The sequence below is a fragment of the Dermacentor albipictus genome, chromosome 5, assembly GCF_038994185.2.
Source record: "Dermacentor albipictus isolate Rhodes 1998 colony chromosome 5, USDA_Dalb.pri_finalv2, whole genome shotgun sequence".
NCBI classification, from domain to species: Eukaryota; Metazoa; Arthropoda; class Arachnida; order Ixodida; family Ixodidae; genus Dermacentor; species Dermacentor albipictus.
The window spans coordinates 89,056,651-89,080,255 of record NC_091825.1 but is presented as its reverse complement, the minus strand read 5'-3'; the positions used below and the strand labels follow the sequence as shown (position 1 = coordinate 89,080,255).

The window sequence follows — 23,605 nt, the reverse complement described above, 5'->3', positions numbered from 1 at the left end:
CAAACCTGTCAGCCGCACATAAAAGAAAGCTATACGCTAATATGCAGTTGACATTTACTTTAGCGAAAGCAGCTTCTTTTAATTATCGTAGCAATTAAGCAGTGTATTATTTCTAGGATTTTCTTAGCTTTTCAGGGTGAGCTTTTCTTCCGTCAGCCTAGAAATGTTGACCTTCGTCTGCTGCCGCTCGTGACGGCACAGCGGAGCAGACGTCTTGTTGCGGTTTGTTGAGACACGGAAGAAAAAAAAAAAAATTATGCGCAGCCGAGATACACGCGATCGCAAGTCGCATGCTATACAGGAAGGAGCTGTAAGCATAAAGGTTTCCTTACACAATTCCGCATAAACATTAAGCACAGAAGCATTGCCCTGGGCTGTGGAGCCACCATATCTTGATTGTTGTGCGTTTGTTGTGACCAGATGGTCCAAATTTCTGGAGTCCACCACTACGGCGTGCCTCACAATCAGACCGTGATTCCGGCACGTAAAGCCCCATAATTTAATGTTCTTTTTTTAATTCGTGGTAGGTCGGGCACGCCGGGTAAGCGGCCGTCGGGACTCTTGGTTGGACAAAGTCAATGAAGTCTGATGCTAGCCAATTCTTGCCGTACAATTGTCTGAATGAGGCATATGGTTGCATGGGATTCGTCTGGGGCTCGAACTTAGGGAGGAACTGGAGAGGCAGCTTCAATCTCACGGCGGACGATGCGCACAATACTGTCGGATGCAGTGCGCATGGGTGGCAGACAGAAGTCCTCGCAGATAGATGTTGCAGCCGTGTTAGGAAGGTGAGAAAAGTGGTGGGCAATGCGACGGCTTCTGGCTCCTTCGAAGCGGCGGCATTCAGCAATTGTGTCTCGCACTATCGGAGTTGTTGAAGGCTAGGAGAGTGAACGCATCGTCCGCGATTTATTAGAGGATATGGGCGACCCTTTCCGCTTCCGGCATCTTCTCTTCAACCTTGCGACAACGCGCAAACACGTCATGGATATAAGCCACATAGGTCGCAGTGCAAGTCTGAACCCGGCCCGCAAGGTCTTTCTCCGTGGCACGGCGGCGGCCAACAGGCTTGCTAAATAATTCAGTGAGCTTTTGTTCGCACAAGTCCCCAGCTGGTGAGTTCTTCTCCGTAGGTTTCAATTCACGAGGTAAAACATCAGGTTAGCGAGCATGACGGTCTGGTCCCAGCGATTGCTCGCGCTCACCCGTTTGTATAGTTGAAGCCAATCTTCAACGTTGTTATTATCCATGTGAGAAAATCTTCTTGGGTCGCGCGGTTGTGCAACAATGACGGTGGGTGCGGATGGCGACGTGCGAGAAGCAGTCTAGCCTTGAGCTGGCATTGTCGATGCAGCTAAGGCGCGCCGGCTGCGTGCCTGTGGGAGTTTCCAAGAGAGGAAGCTCCTAGAGAAGGAATATCGGCGAGCGCTGTCGTCTCCTGAATTGTCCTCACTTCTAGCTGGGCTTGACATATATATATATATATATATATGTGTGTGTGTGTGTGTGTGTGTGTGTGCGTGTGCGCGAGGAAACATACAATATACGTACAAATAAGGAATGAATGGCTTTTCCTTTCTTTTATGGTTTGCTATTTCGCCGATCATTCAAATGTACAAATTTAGACTACAAACTAAACACCCTTTATTCTTGCCTGAATGCGGAGGCTTTAGTCCTTTCAGAGGAATTAATTGACTTTGTTGTTTTCCGGAAACAAAATGATGTATTGAGGTCGTTCGTATACACATGGATTCAATGCGATCTCGATGTACGCAAGGCATTTCAAGCATATGCTTTTTTATATACTTGCCAGCATATAATTTGAAGGCCACGGCGAAATATTTGGTCTTTATATGCCTACTCCGAGTATTTCACAACTAGTTTTGTTCGTAATTACGTATGCGTACACCTTCGGCGTCTCGCGTACGCCTGCTTGAATGGCACGAGAAATCAAGGCTTGCAAATTCTAGTTATAGAATTTGGCAGTATATTTTGTCGTTGCTTCTGATCAATTTTCTATTGATTTTTTCCAAAAACATTCCTTTACAGACTGACAGGCACATTGCTCGAACAGAAGCTACTACGCACCACTGCTTGCTGCTGGGCTATTGCGCTCGTGTTCATTGCGGTGGTAAATACGCGAAACCATGTGAACACACTCTTTCCTGCCCGCTCGTTTCTTCACATGGTTGCGCACATTCTCCGCCATAACAAGAGGTTACTTCATAGCTAAGGCGAGACGCCGCAAAGGCATACATCATACAACCTAAACAAGCGTTCTCTTACAGGGTGCTGACGATGTTATTGAATATTTAACACATTAACTTTAGCATCACTCTGGAATTTTTGTGGAACATTGAATAAAACAACTTTATGCACCTGCCACTCCCAGTTTTCAGTAAGACGACTATATCCATCGTTATCATTCAGGCTGCCTTGACTGACGGTTAACATCGTCTCATGTTCACGTCGTATATGTACCTTTGCTATGCAGGGTGATCATATTAAAGTGTTATGGAATTTTTAAAAAATCATCTGTTGCAGGTAACATAATTCTGGTACTTGAGCTAGATTATTCAGAGCGGTGGACAATACAAGCACGAGAAATTGAAACACATATTTAACTAATTAAAGAAATTAACTGATTAACTTGTTAATGAATAACTTTACGACACAAGTTGCAATTTAATAATTGTAGCCAGTGAGCTTGCAAGACGTATCCACTTGAAATTAATTTACAGAATGACACCAATTTTCACATGTTCTTTCCAAAAGTGCGGAACGAAGTACGTGGGCGTCCCGGTTACTTTCGTGCCTCACTGCATAAAGTAGCGTTTTGGTAAAAAATTAAGTGGAACAAGAATTCATTTTTACGGTTTTTACGCCTAACTGGCGTCATTCTGGAAATTCATTCCAAATGGATACACCTTGCAAACTCACCGGCTAAAATCCGTAAACTGCAGTATGAGCCGTAAAGTAAATAATTCAAAAGATAATTAGTGGACTTTCAATGGTTAGGTTAATGTGTATTTCAATTCCTCGTGGAAGTAATGCGCGCCTCCCTGAATAAACCAGCTCAACGACTAGAATTATGTTATCTACAACAGGTTATTTTTTAAAATTCCATAACACCTAAAAATGATTCTACTGTATAGAATTCGCCTTTTCGTGCATCGCTACCACCTTCTTTTCAACGTATGACAAGCAGATAACACTGCATGCAAAGGACCATGTTCGCTATCTTGCTGTTTCTTTAATGCAATTGACAAAGATAGAAAACAGTCAACAGTGACTGGAGTATCAAAGAGAGAGAGACTAAACTATATTGGGGTTATCGGAGAACAAAGTACAGGACTCCTGGCATATCAGAAGGGCGACAACCTACGGGCCACTCAAGAGGTGAGGAGAGGAAAGGAGCGCACTCTCGGATGAGTTAGACTTGGAGCTTCACTCAATAGTTTGTGACATTTTGATGGTGACAGGTTCGGAGGTGTAAAGCAAGAAATCGAAAGAACGATTGCTGAGCGCTGGCTCGAGATCTACGGGTGCCATGAATGCCAGTAAGCCGATTTCCTGCAAGTATACTCTTACTTCCTTCAAATTTGCGTGCGTTTGCGACGTCATACTTTTACTTCGTGCGTTCCGTTGTCAGTAGGCGAGGGAGAAAAACTATATGAACACATGACCGACAGCGAACAGCGGCTAATATCACTGATTAAGAACAATAATTGGGCGAGTTGGCTTTGCCAGGAGGTTGGAATTGACAGCCTAAACGGGCGGAAACATTAAAAATGAAAAACCAAATAGAGACTGTCCGCTTACGCTTTTCATTGCTATGTCTCCATCAGGCACGTACCCAAGAGGGGGAAAGCCTTCGCGGTAGAAGCAGCGCTGAATGGCTAAAAAGACTCACACTGAAGGAAGGAAAGACTGAATCTTCGCGAATATACTGCATCTCATTGGCATCAGTTTGGAAGGCGAGGGCCTGATGGAGTGCCATAGTCGTGTTGCGAAGAGCAAGAGCGTTTGAGGTACGGCAGAAAGCCGACAACCCAGACACCCGTGCGCTGGAAACAAAGCTGTTCTGTGTAGGATAACATAAGCAGATGTCCTACGAAACTATATAGCACGGAAAGATGGCTAAACACGCCAAACAACTGTGGTCGCCAATATACAGATTAAAAGCACAGATGAAAATAACATATTTAAAGCATGCCTCATCTATCATGAAACACGTCTTATTGGACATGCGATGCAAGTTTGAATGATATGCGCAAAGATTTTTAGTAAAGCGAGTTGAAAGGTATGCTGCTGGCTCTTGTCTCCCGGTATCAGTATGTCACGACGTAGTGTGATCACTTCTTTTATTGCATTTCACGACATTTTTCATAAAACATACCTTCTGTCTGGTTGAATGGATTCTTACCAATTCTGCTAGACGCAAAATAGGTAATGTTTTCATATCTCAAGTTCCTGTTAGGAAGAAAGCTGTTTGCGTATACATAAAGGATGACATCTGAATCTCTATGAAAAATACCTATGTTATTTTGGCAGTGCCGCAAAAATGCTTCACGAGATCGTTAAGCCAAGAAATAATGAATTAGAGACTTTGACCCATTAGGTCGGTTTCCTCAGTGCTGCTCAAGACAAGCAAGACAGATCTTAATGAACAAGGAATCTTGATGATATTAGCGTTGAGAAAACACGCAAAACATTAGCGCGGAACCAACGTTTAGACGACAAAGACACTTGTCCTCGTCAGGGTAGCAGGTGTGAGCTAGCGTGGCATTTCCTCACGATGACCAAGTCCATGATTTCAATCAACATCTCTTGCAATGGTTCCGCCCCCATATATTCTTCTAATTTGAGTAGCTTGCAAATTTATTACCTCTCCACGAGTCCGATCAAAATAAATATTTTTTTCAACGAGGTTACGCAGTCCGTAGCACGAGGACTAGTCAACCGTGCCGGAGACGGTGCAGGTGCACCCGCCAGGACGCGACCGCCTTACAAGATACAACGACCTTGTGACGGCATTTTACCCCGCAAGAAGAACCTTCCCCACCCCTGACCGCAAGTTAAAGGGCCACTAAAGCGAAACAATAAATCAGTTTAGACTAATCAAGAATTGTTCGAGAACCCTGCAGGCAGTCATTTAAAAAAAATAGTTTCGTTATTAGAGGAGAAAATGAAGGTCCAAGTATCAGTATTTTAATTTCGCGCCGAAACCCGAGCGCCGGTACGTCAGCGTGACGTCAGGGATTCCAAAGTATTTTTTCGCATTTGGGCCACGTTGGCTGAGTAAAAGTTCCCGAAACTTGCCATGACTGTTTGGTTCCTTTAGAACACGATGTAGTCAATCTGTACCGCTATATATAATTAGTAGGCCATACAAGATGCCATAAAAATCCAAGACGTCACAGCCCCCATGTGCGGGAGCTTAAGTAGGCGTCGTCACCCGTATTTCATTCTTGCGCTTTTTCTTGCTTATCAAACGTCTTATCGTTGTAAGAGTGGTGTTTTTGGTGTCGTAGAAAGGTAATTTACTCACGCAGAAGAAATTTTTTTTCACTTTAGTGTCCCTTTAAACAGAGCACAGGCAACCACCATTCGCCTGTTACAGACCAATACATACCCCTCTCTCACACGCTATCACATCATAAACCACGACATCTACCCGAGCCAGACGTGCAAATTCTGTAAAACTCAATCAGTAACACTCCCCCACATGCTATGGGAGTGCAAACATCAATAAGGAGGCTTTAATCCCGTGACCCTCTCGTCGAGATGGCACGCCGGACTTCGCAGCTCCCATCTCGACGACCAACTCTGGACGGCACAGCAGGCCTACGAAGCGGCGAAGAGGCAAGACCTCGACGTTCCATCGTGGGAGGCCTAGGCCCAGCCGACTAGACTGCTGGTTTTCATTAGAGTTATCTATCTCTCTCTTGCAAATTTATTCCCACTCAAATGATTTTCCTGGCAATCTTAGATGATTCCCTGTGACCTTAGCAACCATTGCCTGCCACGCATCGTCACCACCTCACCACCCTCCTGGTGACTCCAGTTTTCACTGATCAGAGCGAGCACAATTTACATGTCACAGAACAACAAAAGAGGAGATATTGCAGCTCCAATAAGTGACATTCTATTTTTAGACCGTGACGAAATATGATGCTTATGAGAGCGGATGCACACGTCGTCGTCTTGTCAGCCTGACACCAACTTAATGAGTGGGAGAAGATGGCGTGCTAGTCATACCACTTCGGCCGCACCAGACAGCCTTTATCGTCTATTGTGTAGCGAGAAAAACGATGCGTGCAAGACAATAGAAGACGCAGCGACCTCTACAACGCATCCACTACTAAAAATAACATTCATTTTGAGTGACGCTTGATAACCCCAGGGTGAGGCGTTCGACGTGGTTAGAGTGGGATGTTCACAAAGGTTACGTTGCCACGAAGCTTTCCAAATAATCTTGTTTTGAGGCTGTTGCAAATCATGAATCGAGAAAAGCAGTCTTCTTGTGAATAGCGTTGCAAGTTTTGCGCTTTAATTAGGCTCTAAAAATGTTTTTTCTGTGTACGTCTGCTTCATCCTTGGTCAATCGAAAGTGCCACTGCAATCTGAACGATCACAGATGCCAATTTGTGCACGCCTAAAGAGACTACTTGAATTATTAATACGCTACGAATCCGCCGCATAGTCATGCATTCACCTGTGAGCAATACATGTGCCTTCTGCAGTTTATTTTAGAAAATAAATTACAATGTGTGTTTGTTAATGCTGAAATCCAAATTTCCTGCCTGTCTAGAGAATGGTTAAATGACAATGTAATCAACGTAGTCAAAGAAAAAGACTTCATTGTCTTCAAACTAAAACAAAACAATGCAGTGACGTAATAGTTCAGTGGAAACCCGCAAGGTGGAGAGAAGTAATTAATGAAGGAAAAAACCAGACATCCGCCCGTTCGTAGCCATTGCTACAAAACAAATCCATACGGATTCCTCGAAAGAAAAGCCTCACGCTTGAAGGAAAATTTCTCATGGTCCCGGACTCGAACCCGGGACCACCGCCAATCCGGGGGAGCCGCTCTACCATCTGAGCTAGCCAGGTGGCTAGCAGATGGCAGGAAAAAGTCGAATTCGTCGACAACACTCCTGGTCCGGCACTCGAACCCGGGACCACCGCCAGGCGGTGGTCCCGGGTCCGAATCCCGGACCGGGACAAATTTTTCTTCAACTGTGAGGCTTTTCTTTCGAGGAAACCGTATGTTTTTTTTTTGTAGCAATGGCTACGAACGGGTGGATGTCTGATTTTTCCTTTCATTAAAAAGAATGCATTTCATGAAACAACAGGGAGAGCACGTTTGCCCACAAGCGGTTGCTTTTCGGTGTTAAAAGAAATTATAAAGATATCAGTAGTTTGTGTATTTGGAATAAAACGCAGTCTTACTACAATTAGCGCCTTGGAAAAGAAAGCACATGTTTCTTTTTTCATTCAAATTCTTCTTTTCAGCAAACACTCTGACAGGCATCAACCTAAAGCAAGAAATAGCTTGAGTTTGGTTATAGCAAGATAAATGTTCGGTTTATTTTTAAAAATGCCATTTTCAACAGTCTGCCGGAATGTCAGAAAATAAAGAATTAAGGTTTTGTTTTCTACGCTAGGTGTCAAGACTAGTGTTAGAAACTGCTACACGAGAACTATTGCTCTTGCTTGTATAAAAAGGTCCACATCGTATCACCAGTGTAATGTTAACATTGGGGGTAACGGGGCCGGCGATTTATTCATTATTTCTCCAAATGTTCGTTCTCATGCCAACACTCGAAAAGCTCCCTCGAAATTGCCTCCAGCATTAATACCTCTTGCGTTCCTTAATCGCAGCTGAATGCAACCTGGCGAAGTCGAACAAGCCCAATCTGCTGTACTACAAGGGCATGCCGCTGGCTGGCTTCCTACCGCGAGAGTGCATCGAATCGGCCTGCAAGTACAAACCCACCAAGGACGATCTGTACATCGTCACGTACGTCAAGTGCGGCACCACGTGGACCCAGCACGTGGTCTACCTGATCCAGACGGGAGGCGTGCCGCCGTCGAACGCGGAGGAATTCTACCGGGCCAGTCCGTACATCGAGGCCTTCGGAGCCGAGTGCGTGCAGTGGATGAAGAAACCCGGCGCGCTTAAGACCCACTTGCGCATCCAGCTGCTGGAGTACAGCCCTGAGGCCAAATACCTCGTGGTCGCCCGCAACCCGCGTGACGTCGTTGTCTCTCTGCAATACCACTGGCACGCGTTTGTCGGGTACCATTACAACGGGACCTTTGACGACGCCTTTGAGCACTTCATGAACGACGAGATCGACTGCGGCAACTTCTTAACTTTCTACAAAGACTGGTACGCACGAAGCCGGGATCCCAACGTGCTTTTCGTCGTTTACGAAGATCTGAAGCGCGACCCCCAAGAAACGATTCTCAGAATTGCTCGCTTTATGAGCACTGAGTACGAAGCTAATCTCCTCAAGGACGACCGCAAAAGGCTCCATGACGTCGTGAAATACAGCAGCGTGGACGAAATGAAAAAGTACACCAACGGTATTATCCAAGATTTCTTTCGCGGCAGCTTCAAATTACAAGGCCCGGAGTACGAGGGATTTCGGCAATTTCATCGAGGCATTCATTCCGCTGGCGTGGAGGCGGTAAACAACGTCAAATATGTCCGGAAGGGAATTGTGGGAGACTGGAAGAACCATTTCTCTCAAGAACAGCTCAAACGTCTGAACGAGAAGTTCCAGAGAGAAACCGAAGGCAGCGACATCGCTAACCTGTGGCCGGACATGAACTTCCTTGAGTGAGACAAATTGTAGCAGCCTATTTCACGAGGCGTTGGCTACATAGTTTAGTGAGAACGTTCGGTGGGGCCGTAAATTGTGGTTAGCTAACCCACATTACTGCACTATAGAGTCTAGATTAAGCAAGTATTCATTCTGTGGTAGTTTTTCTAGATTGTATTCGGGTGTGTCAAAAGCGGTGAAATTGTCGAAATTTTATTCTGGACTTGATTTATTCTGGGGCAATTGACATATACAGAAACGTGTGTTTGTAATTGGACAATACCCGTCAATAAAGACTGACGTCTCATCCAACTCTTTGTGAAAAACTTGTCAACACCTTCTTACACGTGATTTGAAATTTGCCCTGCTACTTTCACGAAGACCATGTTGTACCATGTTATTGTCCAAAACCCCAGTTGAAAAAAAAAAATTAAGCAGAGTCAAGTCCAGTAGACATCTACGTAATGCGGAGCAGCCTTAGTTTCGTGGAGAACGATTCTGGTGAATCATGCTACTGTTCTGCAGCGAACCGTTAATGTTCTTAGGACATGTTGTGAACTGATGCAGTGGACTGTGTTGTTTGTTGTTATTGTGATACCCGGTGAGCCAACTTGGCGTCAAAAAGGTTAATTGGCCAGAGGCACATACCGATTGCCTATCCGACATTTTAAACGACGCTGTTTTTCGCGATCGACCCACGAAAATGGCCAGATACGCAAGCCAGGCGCTTTGTAATTTTACTAGGTAAGCTGTTCGACAAAACCTGCCTATTCGATGCCTAACAGCGCATCCTATAGGGTGCACCGGGGTGCCAAAGGCACAGAGCAAGGACACAAAGCATGGACAGCAAGGACAGAAAGCGTAGAACAGCAACTTGCCTCCGGGTGACGTCAACCATTATTTGTTCGACCATACCGAATTCGCTCACGAACGTAAAGTGGCAGTTGGTGTACTGAAGGGCAGCATGGCCCCGCATACAATCGCAAGCGACGCTTTGGTCATGCGAGGAGAATGGATATTTAAGAGAGGGCTTTTTCGGCTTCTCCTCAAGTTTATCCGTGGCACGGAGCTGGAGTGGGAATGGTGAACCCTGCGTTTCAGATAACAGGAGAATGGGGAGTGAGATGACTTGTAGTCTGTTTCGCCCCGGTTTGAATACAGATGCAACGGGCTTCGGACTCAACCGCACTTCATAAGCTACGCTAGCGCGTAGTTATTTCCGGCAGCTGTTGCAAGGCCAAGTTCCCTTGCAGCAAGAAACACTCCTCTTACTATCACTTTTCAAACTTCTGAAAGCTTCTAACATTAAGACGATCGTACGCCACAAAAGGGGCGGTGCTACAGCTGATTACAGCTAATCAACGATGGAGCCAGATGTGCGGTTTGATAATAACAGTGCTAAAACCACGTCCACAGAAACGTCAACAATATTGCAGACATGTCTGCGAAGTGCCCGTGACACAGATACGCAAATAAATACGACCAAACTGATGTAAAAAAGCGATGTAAAGCAAGGCTTTTTTATCCTGAATTTAGAGTGGGTCAGAAATTTATGCCTCTGTGAAAATGCATTTATGTTCCAGATTTATTTTTTCTGCAATGGAAATGTGTTCAAAAATTGACACTCGTTCTCACTCACTTTGGAAGGAAGGAAACATTCAGAAAACAGACAAGAAAGCGTTAAAATGTAGCGACAATGCTGCTGGAGCTTCTTTGGAAACAGAGAGAAAAGAAATTTAAGGAACGGGGGATAGGTCATCCCGCGGTTTACTCCTCTAGCCTGCTACACTACGCCGGGAAAAGGGGAGAGGAGAGAAATAGGGTGAAAAATTGCATTCCGAAAAATGAGGACGTTTTGCAGGTTTATCTTCTCATCAGATTTTTGCATCTTTTGTTTTCGCACATTATAATTAACTTAAAGTTAGATGAAATCATATGCGTTTCCGACGTTTGTTGCTATCGGCCAAACTAAATTTATGTCTGTATCAGAGCAATTAACGAAATACTTTTGGATCAAGTTGAAAATGCTGGCGGTTGTTTTGTCACTGGCTCCTCTAGCAACTATAGATTCTTCAGTGATTAAGGACTGGTAGCGTGAGGTGAAACAACCACATTCCAGAAACATCCATAATTATTCACTGAATCAAAAATACATCATCAAAGACATAATCTTGCAGTCACGCAAAACCTAGTCTTGACACCCCACTCGACAGAATTGACAGTCGAATGCACAGACTTCGTAACAAAGCGAACTTCCTTTCAACACACAAACATGAACAGTGAGTGGGATAACAACAGGATGGGAACCAAAAGGTTATAAGGCTCCATAGCTAACACAACTTTCACTCGACGTTGTTCTTACAAACTTCTGCAACTGCAGCATTCTGCAAAGCTTTCCAATTTCTACAACATGCACAGAGAGTGCTGTCCCTTAATAGGGTCCCTGGCTGCACGTTCTTAAACAAATGATCCACTAACGTCACTGGGTGCGAGTCCAGGATGCTTTCCGTGGGACGATCACTGACGTGGCCCGCGTAGTCATGGTACTCGGCGCTTGCCTGACGTGGACGTGGCCGGACAGACGGGAAGCCGTGCACTGGTCGTTATCATGGCATTTATCGGTGCGCTGCTATGATGAAGGTTGTGAACTATTTTTTCGAGAATTGCAGAATGTCGTACCTCAATGGGAATAAAGGAAAGTGGCAAATCGTGGAAGTGAGCATGGTCGCAAAAGTTAGCGCCAGCTGTGTCAGCGCCGCGTCTGCAGCCACTGAGCAGAATCGAAATGGCTTAGCTGGACTCTGTAGCACTTGAAGTGCGGTGATATCGCCTGACTGTTTTCGTGGGTTGCTATTCGTTGTCGCTACGTCGGGTATAAGCGCACCACTTCTCAATACAAAAGTGCTGCTGAAGGCCCACCCACCATCCTTGTTGTTCCTTACTGTCCACGCCGCCTAAGCGCTACGGTTCCTGTAAATGTAAGAGAGAAAACAGAAAATTTGAAACACTAGTGCATCACCTGCGGCTTGATCCTACCTTTACGTGACGCTTCTTATACAGGATAAAACCTGCCTCTAGTTAGCAGTGTTCTTGTGGCCGTCCAGACAAAATTGTGCACCTTCTCCTCCACACGTGCACTAAATGTTGTGCACAACGAAGGGTTTCGCAAGTAAATTTGTTACTTTTTGATAAAAGAGCACTCACTCTAAATAAGATACTTGGCCCATGGCCAACAGCGGGTCTTCACAAAAGAGCACTCCTTGTTTTGAAGAAGCTCTTCGCGGACACCAAGATTTTGGGGAAGTATTAAATTTCAGCTTATTCTAATAAGCTAATTAATTTATATAAATGTTGTTCTGTGTTCAAAATTGATTTATGTGGTGATTATGATTTTCATACTATGTGTAATTACTTGTATTCTGTGCTTGCAATGTAATTAGTTGTGCTCGGTGTTATGGCTATTGAAAATATTGACTTTATAAATGCGTATGTGTGCTGAACTGATGCAGAAAATTTTGCGATTCATGTACCGTTGGACTGTATAGTTTTTAATCATCTGGTGTCCTACTGAGTGTCATACTTAGTGACATAATTCTCCCTTTTTGCGCATATCTTCATCTTTGCTAAGTGACAAGCAGTAGCCGGTGCCGCCATAAAGGGGCCAATTTCTCCTAATATTCATTTCATTAAAGAAAGAGGAGGAGATATCGTTATCTCTCATTGGCTGCGTTCCCAACAGGACGACCAATTGCCTCTACACTGACGTACGCAGAGAAGAGCGCTTTGTTGACTTTGGCTGATTAGACCACCCCGAGCAGTCGATGAGTAGCACAAGTTAGCAGAGCGCCCTTCGCTCTGGACTAATACGTGAACTTTCCACGGATGTCTTCACAGCTAAGCCACGTGACGGGCGCGATGCACAACACGCACGAAGAAGAGAGTGAGTTCTACTAAAAATATCCTTCATTGTATTTCCGTTTAGCACATCAAAAAAGTCTGAGCATTTTTTTTTCGAGTAGAATTAAAGAGATAACGTTATAAATACATTGAATAGCTATAAGAAATACAATGAAATGCACTGAATAGGCTAAAAATTCGTTCAGTAATAGTTAAGTTTCAACTTAAGAACTAGAAGTCGGTTAAAGAAGTAAGATGTGCCGTGTAGTTAAGCAAATTGAGATGTTGGGCTTGTTGGTGGTGCACAGCTGTCAGTGCATATCATTCTAGGTAAGAATAAATGCAGAAAGAAGGAATAATGGATTCTGTCTTTTCGTTCTTTCTTTTTACCTCTACTATAGCCACCTCGAAAAGATACCTTTGTGTGTGTTAGCGCGATTCCTAATCAACCCTGATGGTCCGCCTTGCTCACAAACACTCACACTGGATTTATGCACGGTGCCATTTGTTCGCTTAGCTAAGGCACAAGTCCCGCTAATCCACTGTTCATCTATGACGGGTCTGAAATGCGGAAATTTCTTTGAACGCGCATAATTACTTCATAAAAGCGCTTCTATTGTTCAGCTTACATCGGCCCCATTTGAGGTGATAAGCGCTTTCTAACGGATCAGATGGTTCCGATATGTCAACAGACAGTTTCCAGTTCCGTAGCTTACGAATCAGCTAGCGTGCGCTGTGACTAGCGACTGATATAACATAGAGCAACGGTGAGATCACATTGCTTGCTTGTTGGTGCATCTTGAGGGTTGTGGAGGCTCGTAATTCATAAAACCTCATGCTGGAGCTCTAACTCAATGTGGGTGCGTTGTTCATTTATTTGGCTGCTCTCGAACATTCTGTAAGTTGACCGGAAACTATCTGTCGGTGACCAGGCGCGAAGAAAATAGTAAACAACAAACGAAGTGAGCAAGCGGAGGAAAATAGTTTTCCAGTGACCAGCAGATATTTAGCAAACTATTTAACGCCCACCAAGCTGCCTTGCAAAAATTAAAATTTCTGCACCACAGCAACGAGAACCGTTCTCGAAACAATATTATTTAGATGGAGCGTGGTCTTCAACGTGGTTAGAAATTGAATTATGGGGTTTTACATGCCAAAACCACGATGTGATTATGGGGCACGCCGTAGTGGGGTATTTCGGAAATTTAGACCACCTGCGGTTATTTAACTTGCACCTAAATCTAAGTACACGTGTGTTTTCGTATTTCACCCCCGTAGAAAGGCGGCCGCCGTGGCTGGAATTGGATTCCGCGCCCGCGTGTCTAGCAGCATCTGCCACATGCTTGCTTCCTATACACTTTTAGGGATGAATAAAATAGAACATTATTTTTGTTGTGGAACAATATGCATACATGAACTCTGGCGAACGTGTGATAGAAAGCCACAGGAGTGGAAGAAAAGCATTGCGTGGGAACTGCATGCGGGAGCACGCTTGAAACACCCAGTTATTCCTATGATTTCTTCCATAGTTAATTAACCAAACTGGTTGCAGAAGCATTTTTCTCTGTGCAGAGAAGCAAATCTAAATATTTTGCAAACTGTCTGCCTATTCCTGGTAAACAAGCGTAAAGTTACTAAACAGAAAAAAAAAATTGAAAAAATTTTCTCGTTTCTGTTGCCTAGGGCTGAAGGCGAACACCAGAAAGAAGCCTAACCTAATGATGGTCAGGGGCACTCCTTTTGCGGGCTACTTCCATCAAGAGTACATCGAGTCTGCCATGGACTACGCCCACCGCTACGGCGACCTGTTCATCGTAACATACGTCAAGTGCGGTGCTACGTGGATGCAGCACATCGTGTACCTTATCCAAAACGACGGCGTGCCTCTGGCCAGTGCCGTAGAGTTCTACAAGGCTTCACCGTTTATCGAGATCTGTGGCGCAGACTGCATGCAATGGGTGAAGAGGCCCGGCGCCGTCAAAACCCACCTTCCGCTACATCAAATGCGCTACTCCCGCAAGGCGAAGTACATCGTCGTTATAAGGAATCCATTTGACGTCCTGCTGTCCATGCACCATTTCTGGTTCATGATATCCGCTTACGACTATGATGGTAGCTTGGACGACTCCTTTGAGAACTTCATGGACAATTACATAGAGTGCGGAGACTACTTTGCCTTTTACCGAGACTGGTACGAACGCAGCGCCAATCCCAACGTGCTGTTCGTGGTCTACGAAGACGTCAAGAAAGATCCGGAGGCAGCCATACTTAAGGTCGCCAGGTTCCTCGGGCCAGAGTACGAGCAACGCCTGCTGGTCAACGACGGCAAGGTCCTCAAGGACGTGCTCAAGTACAGTAGTGTCGAGGAGATGAAAAAGTACACCAATGACATGATCCACGAGTTCTACGCGGCCGACTTTGCCTTTCAGGGAGAAGCATACGAAGGCCTACGTAAGTTTCACGAAGTCGTACACAACGCGCGCGGTCGAGAAGATGGACAAGGCGCATGTGCGGACAAAATCTACTACGTGCGCAAGGGCGTGGTCGGAGACTACAAGAACTGCTTCTCTCCCGAACAGGTGGAGAGGCTGAAGCGGAGATTTCAAAAGGAAACGCAGGGCAGCGGAATCGCTAACTTGTGGCCGGATATGGGATTCCATGAATGAGAAGAATGACCTACGACCAAAAAAAAAATGCTCATAAAAAAAAAGAACAATGCGTGAGTGCCAGGTCCGTGGTGTCGACACAAAATCAACATCGCTTTTCGTATGTCGCAACAGTTTACTACGCACGATTTATTATCGCATCTTCGTGTAAACAATATGTCTCATCCCGGCTGGCCTTTCAAATAAACCAGTCGATAGTGTATTGCGTGAGGCCCGTCACTTCTATTCTACGGCGCCTGTTTATTAGGCGCCTCATACGTTCCGTCGTACGTGTGACAAACAAGTGCTGGGCAAGCGTGAAAAATTATTGGGTTTTAGGTGCCAAAAAATTGGAGGCTTATCAAGATTAAGCCCAGTGGATGCTTCGCATGCACTGGGCTTAACCTTAGCGTATCCTTAGCGTTTGGAGGCATCTTGACCGCATACACGCCCGGCGCAAAGACGCTGGCGCGGTTGCGGGCATAGAGACTGACGCGACGGTGGGCGCGCGCCGCTTCATCCCTGGCGTGACGTCACATATCATGTGATGCAGCGATGGTGGCGCCGCCGCCGCGTCGCGCGCGACGGCGCGAACCGAAGCGTGGAGGCCTCCGCCGGGCGACGTCCGACGGCGCGATATGAGGCCCCATCTGCAGCCGGTGTGACGTCATCACGTGACGTCACATCATGTTATCTCACTTCAGGGTCAATGGTGGCCACCGCCGGGAGGCGACCGATGGCGCGATATGAGGCCCCATCTGCAGCCGGTGTGACGTCATCACGTGACGTCATGTCACGTGACCTACTTGAAGGTCACTTGAAGGTCAATGGTGGCCACCGCCGGGAGGCGACCGACGGCGCGATATGAGGCCCCATCTGCAGCCTGTGTGACGTCATCACGTGACGTCATGTCACGTGACCCCACTTCAGGGTCAATGGTGGCCACCGCCGCGCGTCGCGCGAAGGCCCGAAACCTACGTTAATATGCTTCGCATAAAACACTTTCTGGTTATGAGACACGCCGTAGTGGGGGACTCCGGAAATTTGGACCCCCTGGGGCTCTTTGAAATGCACCTAAGTCTAAGTGCACGGGTGTTTTCGCATTTCGCCCCCACTGAAATGCGGCCGTTGTGGCCGGGATTCGGTACCGCGCAGCCGCTCACACAGGCTATCAGGGCTATTCAAAAATAATTTCGTGTTATAACGAGAGATTTCGACTTTTACGACTTTTTCGACATTTATACTTTGTTCAGAACGTCCGAAGTAAATTGCCGTGCGTCCTATCGCCAAGGTTGAGGTGGCTTACATCAGGATATATGTACGGCGACTACTTTTCCTGGTTTGTCTGGAACACCCCGGTAAGTGCTAGTTTTGAGTGTTGCCTTTCGTAATTTAATGTCGTACACCTCGCCACTGTCTTGTTATTGTCTTGTCACTGCCAAGTTATTGTTTTGCTCTTTCTATTTCCACGTGCCATGTATTGCACTAAAGGTTGTGAATCACGGCCATCAATTCGGTCAAATGTTCACACTTGCCCGTTAGACAACAAAAAGGAGTGGCGCTTCTGTCTTTGCGAACGGCCTTCTCCCTCTTCAACGTGCGAGCCGTTCTGTGTCATTCTATAGCTCCGACCCGATAGCTACATCAACTTCAGCGTCGTGCCTCCTGCCTCGTGCTTCCTCGAAAGAAAAGCCTCGCAGATTGAAGAAAAATTCGTCCTGGTCCGGTACTCGAACCCGGGACCACTGCCTTTCCGAGGCAGCCGCTCTGCCATCTGAGCTAACCAGGCGGCTAGCAGATGGCCGGGCGAAGTCGCATTTGTCAACAACTCGAGGCAAAGGCAAGCGTTTGACGTTATAGCTATTTTGGAATCCCGCAAGGTAGAGAGAAGTAATTAATAAGGGGGAAAGTAGATGTCCACCCAAACGTAGCTAAGTGCTACAAAGGAAACCCATACTGGTTTTTCTTCAACTGCGAGGCTCTTCTTTCGAGGAAGCCGTATGGTTTTTTTTGTAGCACTTAGCTACGATTGGGTGCACCTCTCATATGCACCTTATTAATTACTTCTGTCCATTTACGGGTTTCCGCAGAACTATTACGTCAAACTGTTGCCTTTGCCTCGAGTTGTTGACAAATTCGACTTCGCCCTGCTGTCTGCTAGCCGCCTGGTTAGCTCGGATGGTAGAGTGGCTGTCCCGGAAAGGCGGTGGTCCCGGGTTCGAGTCTCGGACCAGGAGGAATTTTTCTTCAACTGCGAGGCTTTTCTTTACAGGAACCCGCATGGGTTTCCTTTGTAGTACTTAGCTGCGTTTAGGAGGACGTCTCATTCCCCCCTTATTAGTCATACTTTAACTTCGTGTGTTCCTTTGTCAGTAGGCGAGGGAGCAAAACTAAGTGACCTCGTGATCGATAGCGAACAGTGTCTAATACCGCTTAATATGATCAGTAATTGGGCGAGTTGGCTTTATCAGGATTCTGGAACTAACAGCCTAAACGGGCGGAAACATTAAAAATGAAATGCGAAATAGAGACTATCCGTTTGTGCTTTTAATTGTTATTGCTCCATGAGGCACGTAACCACGAGGAAGAATTGGCCAGGCTTCGCGATGGAGGCAGCGCTGAATGGCTAAATAGACTCACGCAACACAAGCTGACGGAAAAACTGAACGTCCGCCGATATACTGCATTACTCTGGCATCTGTTTAGAAGGCGAGGGCCTGATCAAAGGCCATAGTCGTGCTGCGAAGAGCAAGAGCCTTTGAGGTACGGCAGAAAGCCGACAACACAGACTTACGTGTGCTATTGGCCTCTAGCTCCGCCACTGGAAGAGCTGGCGCCACCGTCGGCGTGACGTGCTAGGAGGGATCACGTGGACATAGCGGCCGCGTCGGCTGCTTCGGGAGCGCCGAAGCGAGCTGAAAACGAGTTTAAATTCTCTCGTACACTGCGGTCCTCATTAAGTGGCGAAATTTTCGCGCTTCGAGTGTATCCTTTACAACGCTTGAAAGCACTACAATAGGTAGTGGCTGCCTTTGAAGGCGCGCAACATAGTAGGCTACTGCTCAGTGCCGCAGGGCCGAACGCACGTAACAGAGGCCGGTGTCAGCCTTATTCACACGTAGCCGCAGGACAAGAAGCTGCGTGAAGCTTGGCTCGCGAAACATAAAACCGGCAAACAGCCATCGGCTACAACTCGGGTATGCAGCAAGCACAGACGCGAGGAAGATTTCTGCTACGGCGCCCGGTCTGCGATGTTCTGGAAACGTGCACTGAGACGCTCGCCCGAGTCCGCTGCCCGACTAATGTCATGACGGTTTGGTCTATGAACTTGTCGATGCTATAGATACTGGCAAGTTGAGTGGAGTGGAAAGGCAGTGGTAAAAAGGACATTAAAAAAAGCCTGGCATATGGTCATGTTTGTGTTATGAATTAATGCATGCACTGGATTACAAAAAAAGGAGCAGCGGGAAATTGCATGCCGAGAACACCGATAAACATACAGTGCGACGCAACTAGAGAAATAATATTGAAAGGTCAAAGAATTTAGAAGAAAAAAAAGATTGAATCGTCGCGACGGCACATCACAGTCCCCGTAGGCGTCGAAGTCTCTACAATGAAGTTATCTTTGAACAGCTCTGATAGCACCCACGCAACAATGGTTGCTTGTATTCTGTCAAATGCTCATATTCTGCGGCCTAAAGCTCATGGCGCAGTGCGAAAACGCGCGCGCGGAGAAAGCGAAACAGTGCGCGGACAAGCATCCAGACGTGCCGGTCGCTGGTAATCTGCGCGATGGCTGCATTGAGGCTTCGTTCTATTACGCTCCATTTAGTTATACAAACACTATAAGAACATATTTCACATAGCTTCCTCTCAGCGTTTACCAACCTTTCACGCAAGAAGCTGGTTCGGGAGACTCCATCGCGGCGACCGCGCGCAGTGGCATTCACGGTAAGTATTCGGTAAAGAGATAGCGTCTGTGAACGGTTGTGTGCTTTCAATTTGCCCAAGGTTATTATTTAGACAATAAAAAACTTCTCTCGTTTCGAAAGTACTTACAGAAATGTCCGGGAGAGCTCGCGCGTGCTGTTTTCAGTGAGCGCTGACAGCAAAGCCTATGAGGAGCCCGCCACGTGATCCCTCATACTACGCCAGCGAGGCGCTTCCGCTAGATGGCGACTCCGTAACTCCTCGCCGCCAATAGGAACAGAGTGGTCCTGTGTACAACAACATAAGCAGACATCCTACGAAACTATGTAACACAGAAGGATGGCTAAACACGCCAAACAGTCATGCTCGTCAATATAGAGATTAAAAGCACAGATGAAAATAACATATTTCAAGTCGGCCGGCGCAATCATGAAACACTTCTTATTGGAGATGCACTGCAAGATTGAATAATATGCGTAAAAATTTTAGAAGCGAGTTGAAAGGGAGGCTGCTGGCTCTTGTCTCTCGGTATCAGTATGTCACCACGTAGTGCGCTCACTTCTTTTATTGCATTTCACGACATTTTTCCTAAGACATACTTTCTGGGCGGTTGAATGGATTCTTACCAATTGTGCTAGACACAAGATAGGTAATCTTTTCATATCTGAAGTTCCTGTTTGCAAGAAGGCTGATTGCGCATACATAAAGGATGACATCTGAATATCTATGAAAAATACCTATGTTATTTTGGCCGTGCCGCAAAAATGCTTCACGAGGTCGTTAAGACAAGAAACAATGAATCAGAGACATTGATCCATTAGGTCGGTTTCCTCGGTGCTCCTGAAACCAAGCAAGATACTTCTTAATGAACTCGGAATCTCGATGATATCAGCGTCGACCGAAGACGGAAAACATTAGCGCGGATCCATCGTTTAGACGACAAAGACACTTGTCCTCGTCAGGGTAGCAGGTGTCAGCTAACGTGGCATTTCATCACGATGACCAAGTCCACGCTTTCAATCAGCATCTCATGCAATGGTTTGGCCCCCGTATATTCTTCTAATCTGAGACGCTTGCAAATTTACACCCTCTCCGCGGGCCCGATAAAAATAAAACACTTTTCTTTCTCTCTCTCTTTTGCAAACTTATTCCCACTCAAATGATTTTCCTGGCTATCTTAGATGTTTCCCTGTGACCTTAGCAACCATTGCCTGCCACGCATCGCCGCAACCTCATCACAATCCTTCACTTGTGATGCGAACGAACGCGGTGATGATTCCAGTTTTCACAGATCAGAGCAAACACAAATTGCATGCGACGAGATAACAAAAGAGGCGATATTGTAGCTCCATTATTATATTCTTAGACCATGACGAAATACCTCTCAGACTCATGACATAAACAATCATTGTAGTCAGATGCTTATGGGGGCGGATACACACATCGTCGTCTTGTCAGCCTGACTCAAAGTTGGTGAGTAGGAGAAAACGACGTGTTTGTTATAACACTTCGGCCGCACCAGATAGCCTTTATCATCTATTGTATAGCGAGACAAACGATATGAACGAGACAATAGAAGATGGAGTGACCTCTACAAAGCCTCCGCTGCTAAAAACAACATTCATTGTGAGCGACACTTGATACCAGAGGCCCCAGTGTGAGGTGTTCGACGTGGTTGGAGAGGTAGATTCACAAAAGTTACGTTGGCACGGAGCTTCCCTGACAATCTTGTTTCGAGACTGTTGCAAACCATGAATCCAGAAAAGCAGTCTTCTTGTGAGTAGCGTTGGATGTTATCCTTATTTATTAGGCTCTAAAAATGTTCTTGGGGTGTTTGTCTGCTCCATTCTTGTTCAATCGGAGGTGTCAATGCAGTCTGACCGATCGCAGATGTCAATCTGCGCACGCCTAAAAAGACTAATTGAAATATTGATAAGCTAAGAATCCGCCGCATGGTCATGAATTCATCTATGAGCAAGACATGTGCCTTCTGCAGTTTTTTTAAATAAAATAAATTATAGAGTCTGTCCGTTAATGCTAAAATCCAACTTTCCTGCCTGCACAGAGAATGGATACACAGTTCAAAATGATAATGCAATCAAGGTCGTCAAAGCAAGAGTCTTCATTGTCTTCAAACTGAAACAAAATGCATCTCATGAAATAACAGGGAGAGCACGTTTGCCCACAAGCAGTTGCTTTTCGGTGTTAAAAGAAATTATAACGATATCATTAGTTTGTGTATGTTCAATGAAACCCAAAGTCTTTATATAATTAGCACCTTGGAAAAGAAAGCACATGCTTTGTTTTGCTTTTCAATGAATTCATTATTCGTTTCAGCAAGTACTGTGACAGGCATGAATCTGAACCAAGAAATAGCTGGCTTTGGTTAGAGCGAGATAAATCTTCGGTTTATTTTTAAAAACGAAAACATTGACAGGCATCAATCTGAAGCAATAAATAGCTCGGGTTCGGTTAGAGCGAGATAAATGTTCGGTTTAATTTTACAAATACAGTATTAAACAGTCTGCAGGAATGTCCGAACATCCAAAGAATTAAGATTTTGTTTTTTTTTACGCTAGGTGTCAAGACTAATGTTCTACACTGCTAAACGAAAACTATGACTCTTTCCATGTATAAAAAGGTCCAGATCGTATTACCAATGCAATTTTAACTTTTTTTCTTTCGTGGGGGGGGGGACTCATTCATTATTGCTCCAAATATTCGTTCTCGTTCTCACACTCGGAAATCTCCCTCGAAATTGCCTCAAGCATCAATACCTCTTGTGTTCCTTAATCGCAGCTGAAGGCAACGTGGCGAAGTCGAACAAGCCCGCTCTGCAGTACTACAAGGGCGTGCCGCTGCCTGGCTTCTTTCCGCGAGAGTGCATCGAATCGGCCTGCAAGTACAAACCCACCAAGGACGATCTGTACATCGTCACGTACGTCAAGTGCGGCACCACGTGGACCCAGCACGTGGTCTACCTGATCCAGACGGGAGGCGTGCCGCCGTCGAACGCGGAGGAATTCTACCAGGCCAGTCCGTACATCGAGGCCTTCGGAGCCGAGTGCGTGCAGTGGATGAAGAAACCCGGCGCGCTTAAAACCCACTTGCCCGTCCAGCTGCTGGAGTACAGCCCTGAGGCCAAATACCTCGTGGTCGCCCGCAACCCGCGTGACGTCATTGTCTCTCTGCAATACCACTGGCTAGCGTTTGTCGGGTACCATTACAACGGGACCTTTGACGACGCCTTTGAGCACTTCATGAACGACGAGATCGACTGCGGCAACTTCTTCACTTTCTACAAGGACTGGTACGCACGAAGCCGGGATCCCAACGTGCTTTTCGTCGTTTACGAGGATCTCAAGCGTGACCCCGAAGAAACGATTCTCAGAATCGCTCGCTTTATGGGCGCTGAGTACGAAGCTAACCTCCTCAAGGACGACCGCAAAAGGCTCCGCGACGTCGTGAAATACAGCAGCGTGGACGAAATGAAAAAGTACACCAACGGTATCATCCAAGATTTCTTTCGCGGCAGCTTCAAATTCCAAGGTCCGGAGTACGAGGGATTCCGGGAATTTCATCGAGGAATTCATTCTGCTGGCGTGGAGGCGGCGAACAAGGTCAACTATGTCCGGAAGGGAATTGTGGGAGACTGGAAGAACCATTTCTCTCGAGAACAGCTCAAACGTCTGAACGAGAAGTTCAAGAGAGAAACCGAAGGCAGCGACATCGCCAACCTGTGGCCGGACATGAACTTCCTTGACTGAGACAAATTGTAGCATTCTATTTCACGAGGCGCTGACTACATAGTTCAGTGAGAACGTTCAGTTGGGCCGTAAATCATTGTTAGCTAACCCACATTAATACACTATAGGGTCTAGAATCAAGCACGTATTCATTCTGTGGTGGTAGTCCTAGATTATATTCCGGTGTGTCAAAAGCGATGAAATTGTCGAAATTTTATTCTGAAAATGTTGTAATCTGGGGCAACTGATTTATACAGGAACTTGTATTTGCAATTATACATTACCTGTTATTAAAGACTTACTTCTCATCCAACTTTTGGTGAAGAACTCGTCAACACCTTCTTGCACGTGATTTGTATTTTGGCCTGACACTTTCGTGAAGAGCATTGCATACCAGCTCATTGTCCAAAACCCCTGTCAGCGATCGGTCTCAGCGATTATTAAAAAAAAATCAAGTAGAGTCAAATCCAGTAGATATTTACGCACTGTGGAGCAGTCTTAGTTTGGCAGACAAGGATTCTGGTGAATCATGCAACTGTTCTGCAACGAACCA

The 23,605-nt window shown here is 45.9% G+C and overlaps 4 protein-coding genes across 6 annotated transcripts in view; 3 read left to right on the top strand and 1 right to left on the bottom strand.

Moving 5' to 3' along the window:
* LOC135915971 (sulfotransferase 1C2-like) overlaps positions 1-9,107 on the top strand; it is a 67,831-nt gene extending 58,724 nt beyond the window's left edge. For all 3 annotated transcript variants that reach the window (XM_070538543.1, XM_070538545.1, XM_070538544.1), the window contains exon 2: positions 7,888-9,107. In XM_070538543.1, the coding sequence (XP_070394644.1) occupies positions 7,888-8,855 (968 nt within the window). In that variant the 3' untranslated portion in view covers positions 8,856-9,107. The remainder of the gene's footprint in view (positions 1-7,887) is intronic.
* The window catches only part of LOC135906872 (uncharacterized), a 151,451-nt gene that overhangs the window by 49,216 nt on the left and 78,630 nt on the right, over positions 1-23,605 (bottom strand). The window lies entirely within an intron of this gene.
* LOC135915980 (sulfotransferase 2A6-like) lies at positions 12,652-15,588 on the top strand. Its single transcript, XM_065449160.2, has 2 exons — positions 12,652-12,774; positions 14,415-15,588. Exons 1-2 carry the CDS (start codon positions 12,717-12,719, stop codon positions 15,395-15,397), a joined length of 1,041 nt encoding a protein of 346 aa, XP_065305232.1. The 5' UTR covers positions 12,652-12,716; the 3' UTR covers positions 15,398-15,588.
* LOC135915979 (sulfotransferase 1C2-like) lies at positions 20,954-23,277 on the top strand. Its single transcript, XM_065449159.1, has 2 exons — positions 20,954-21,082; positions 22,106-23,277. Exons 1-2 carry the CDS (start codon positions 21,058-21,060, stop codon positions 23,071-23,073), a joined length of 993 nt encoding a protein of 330 aa, XP_065305231.1. The 5' UTR covers positions 20,954-21,057; the 3' UTR covers positions 23,074-23,277.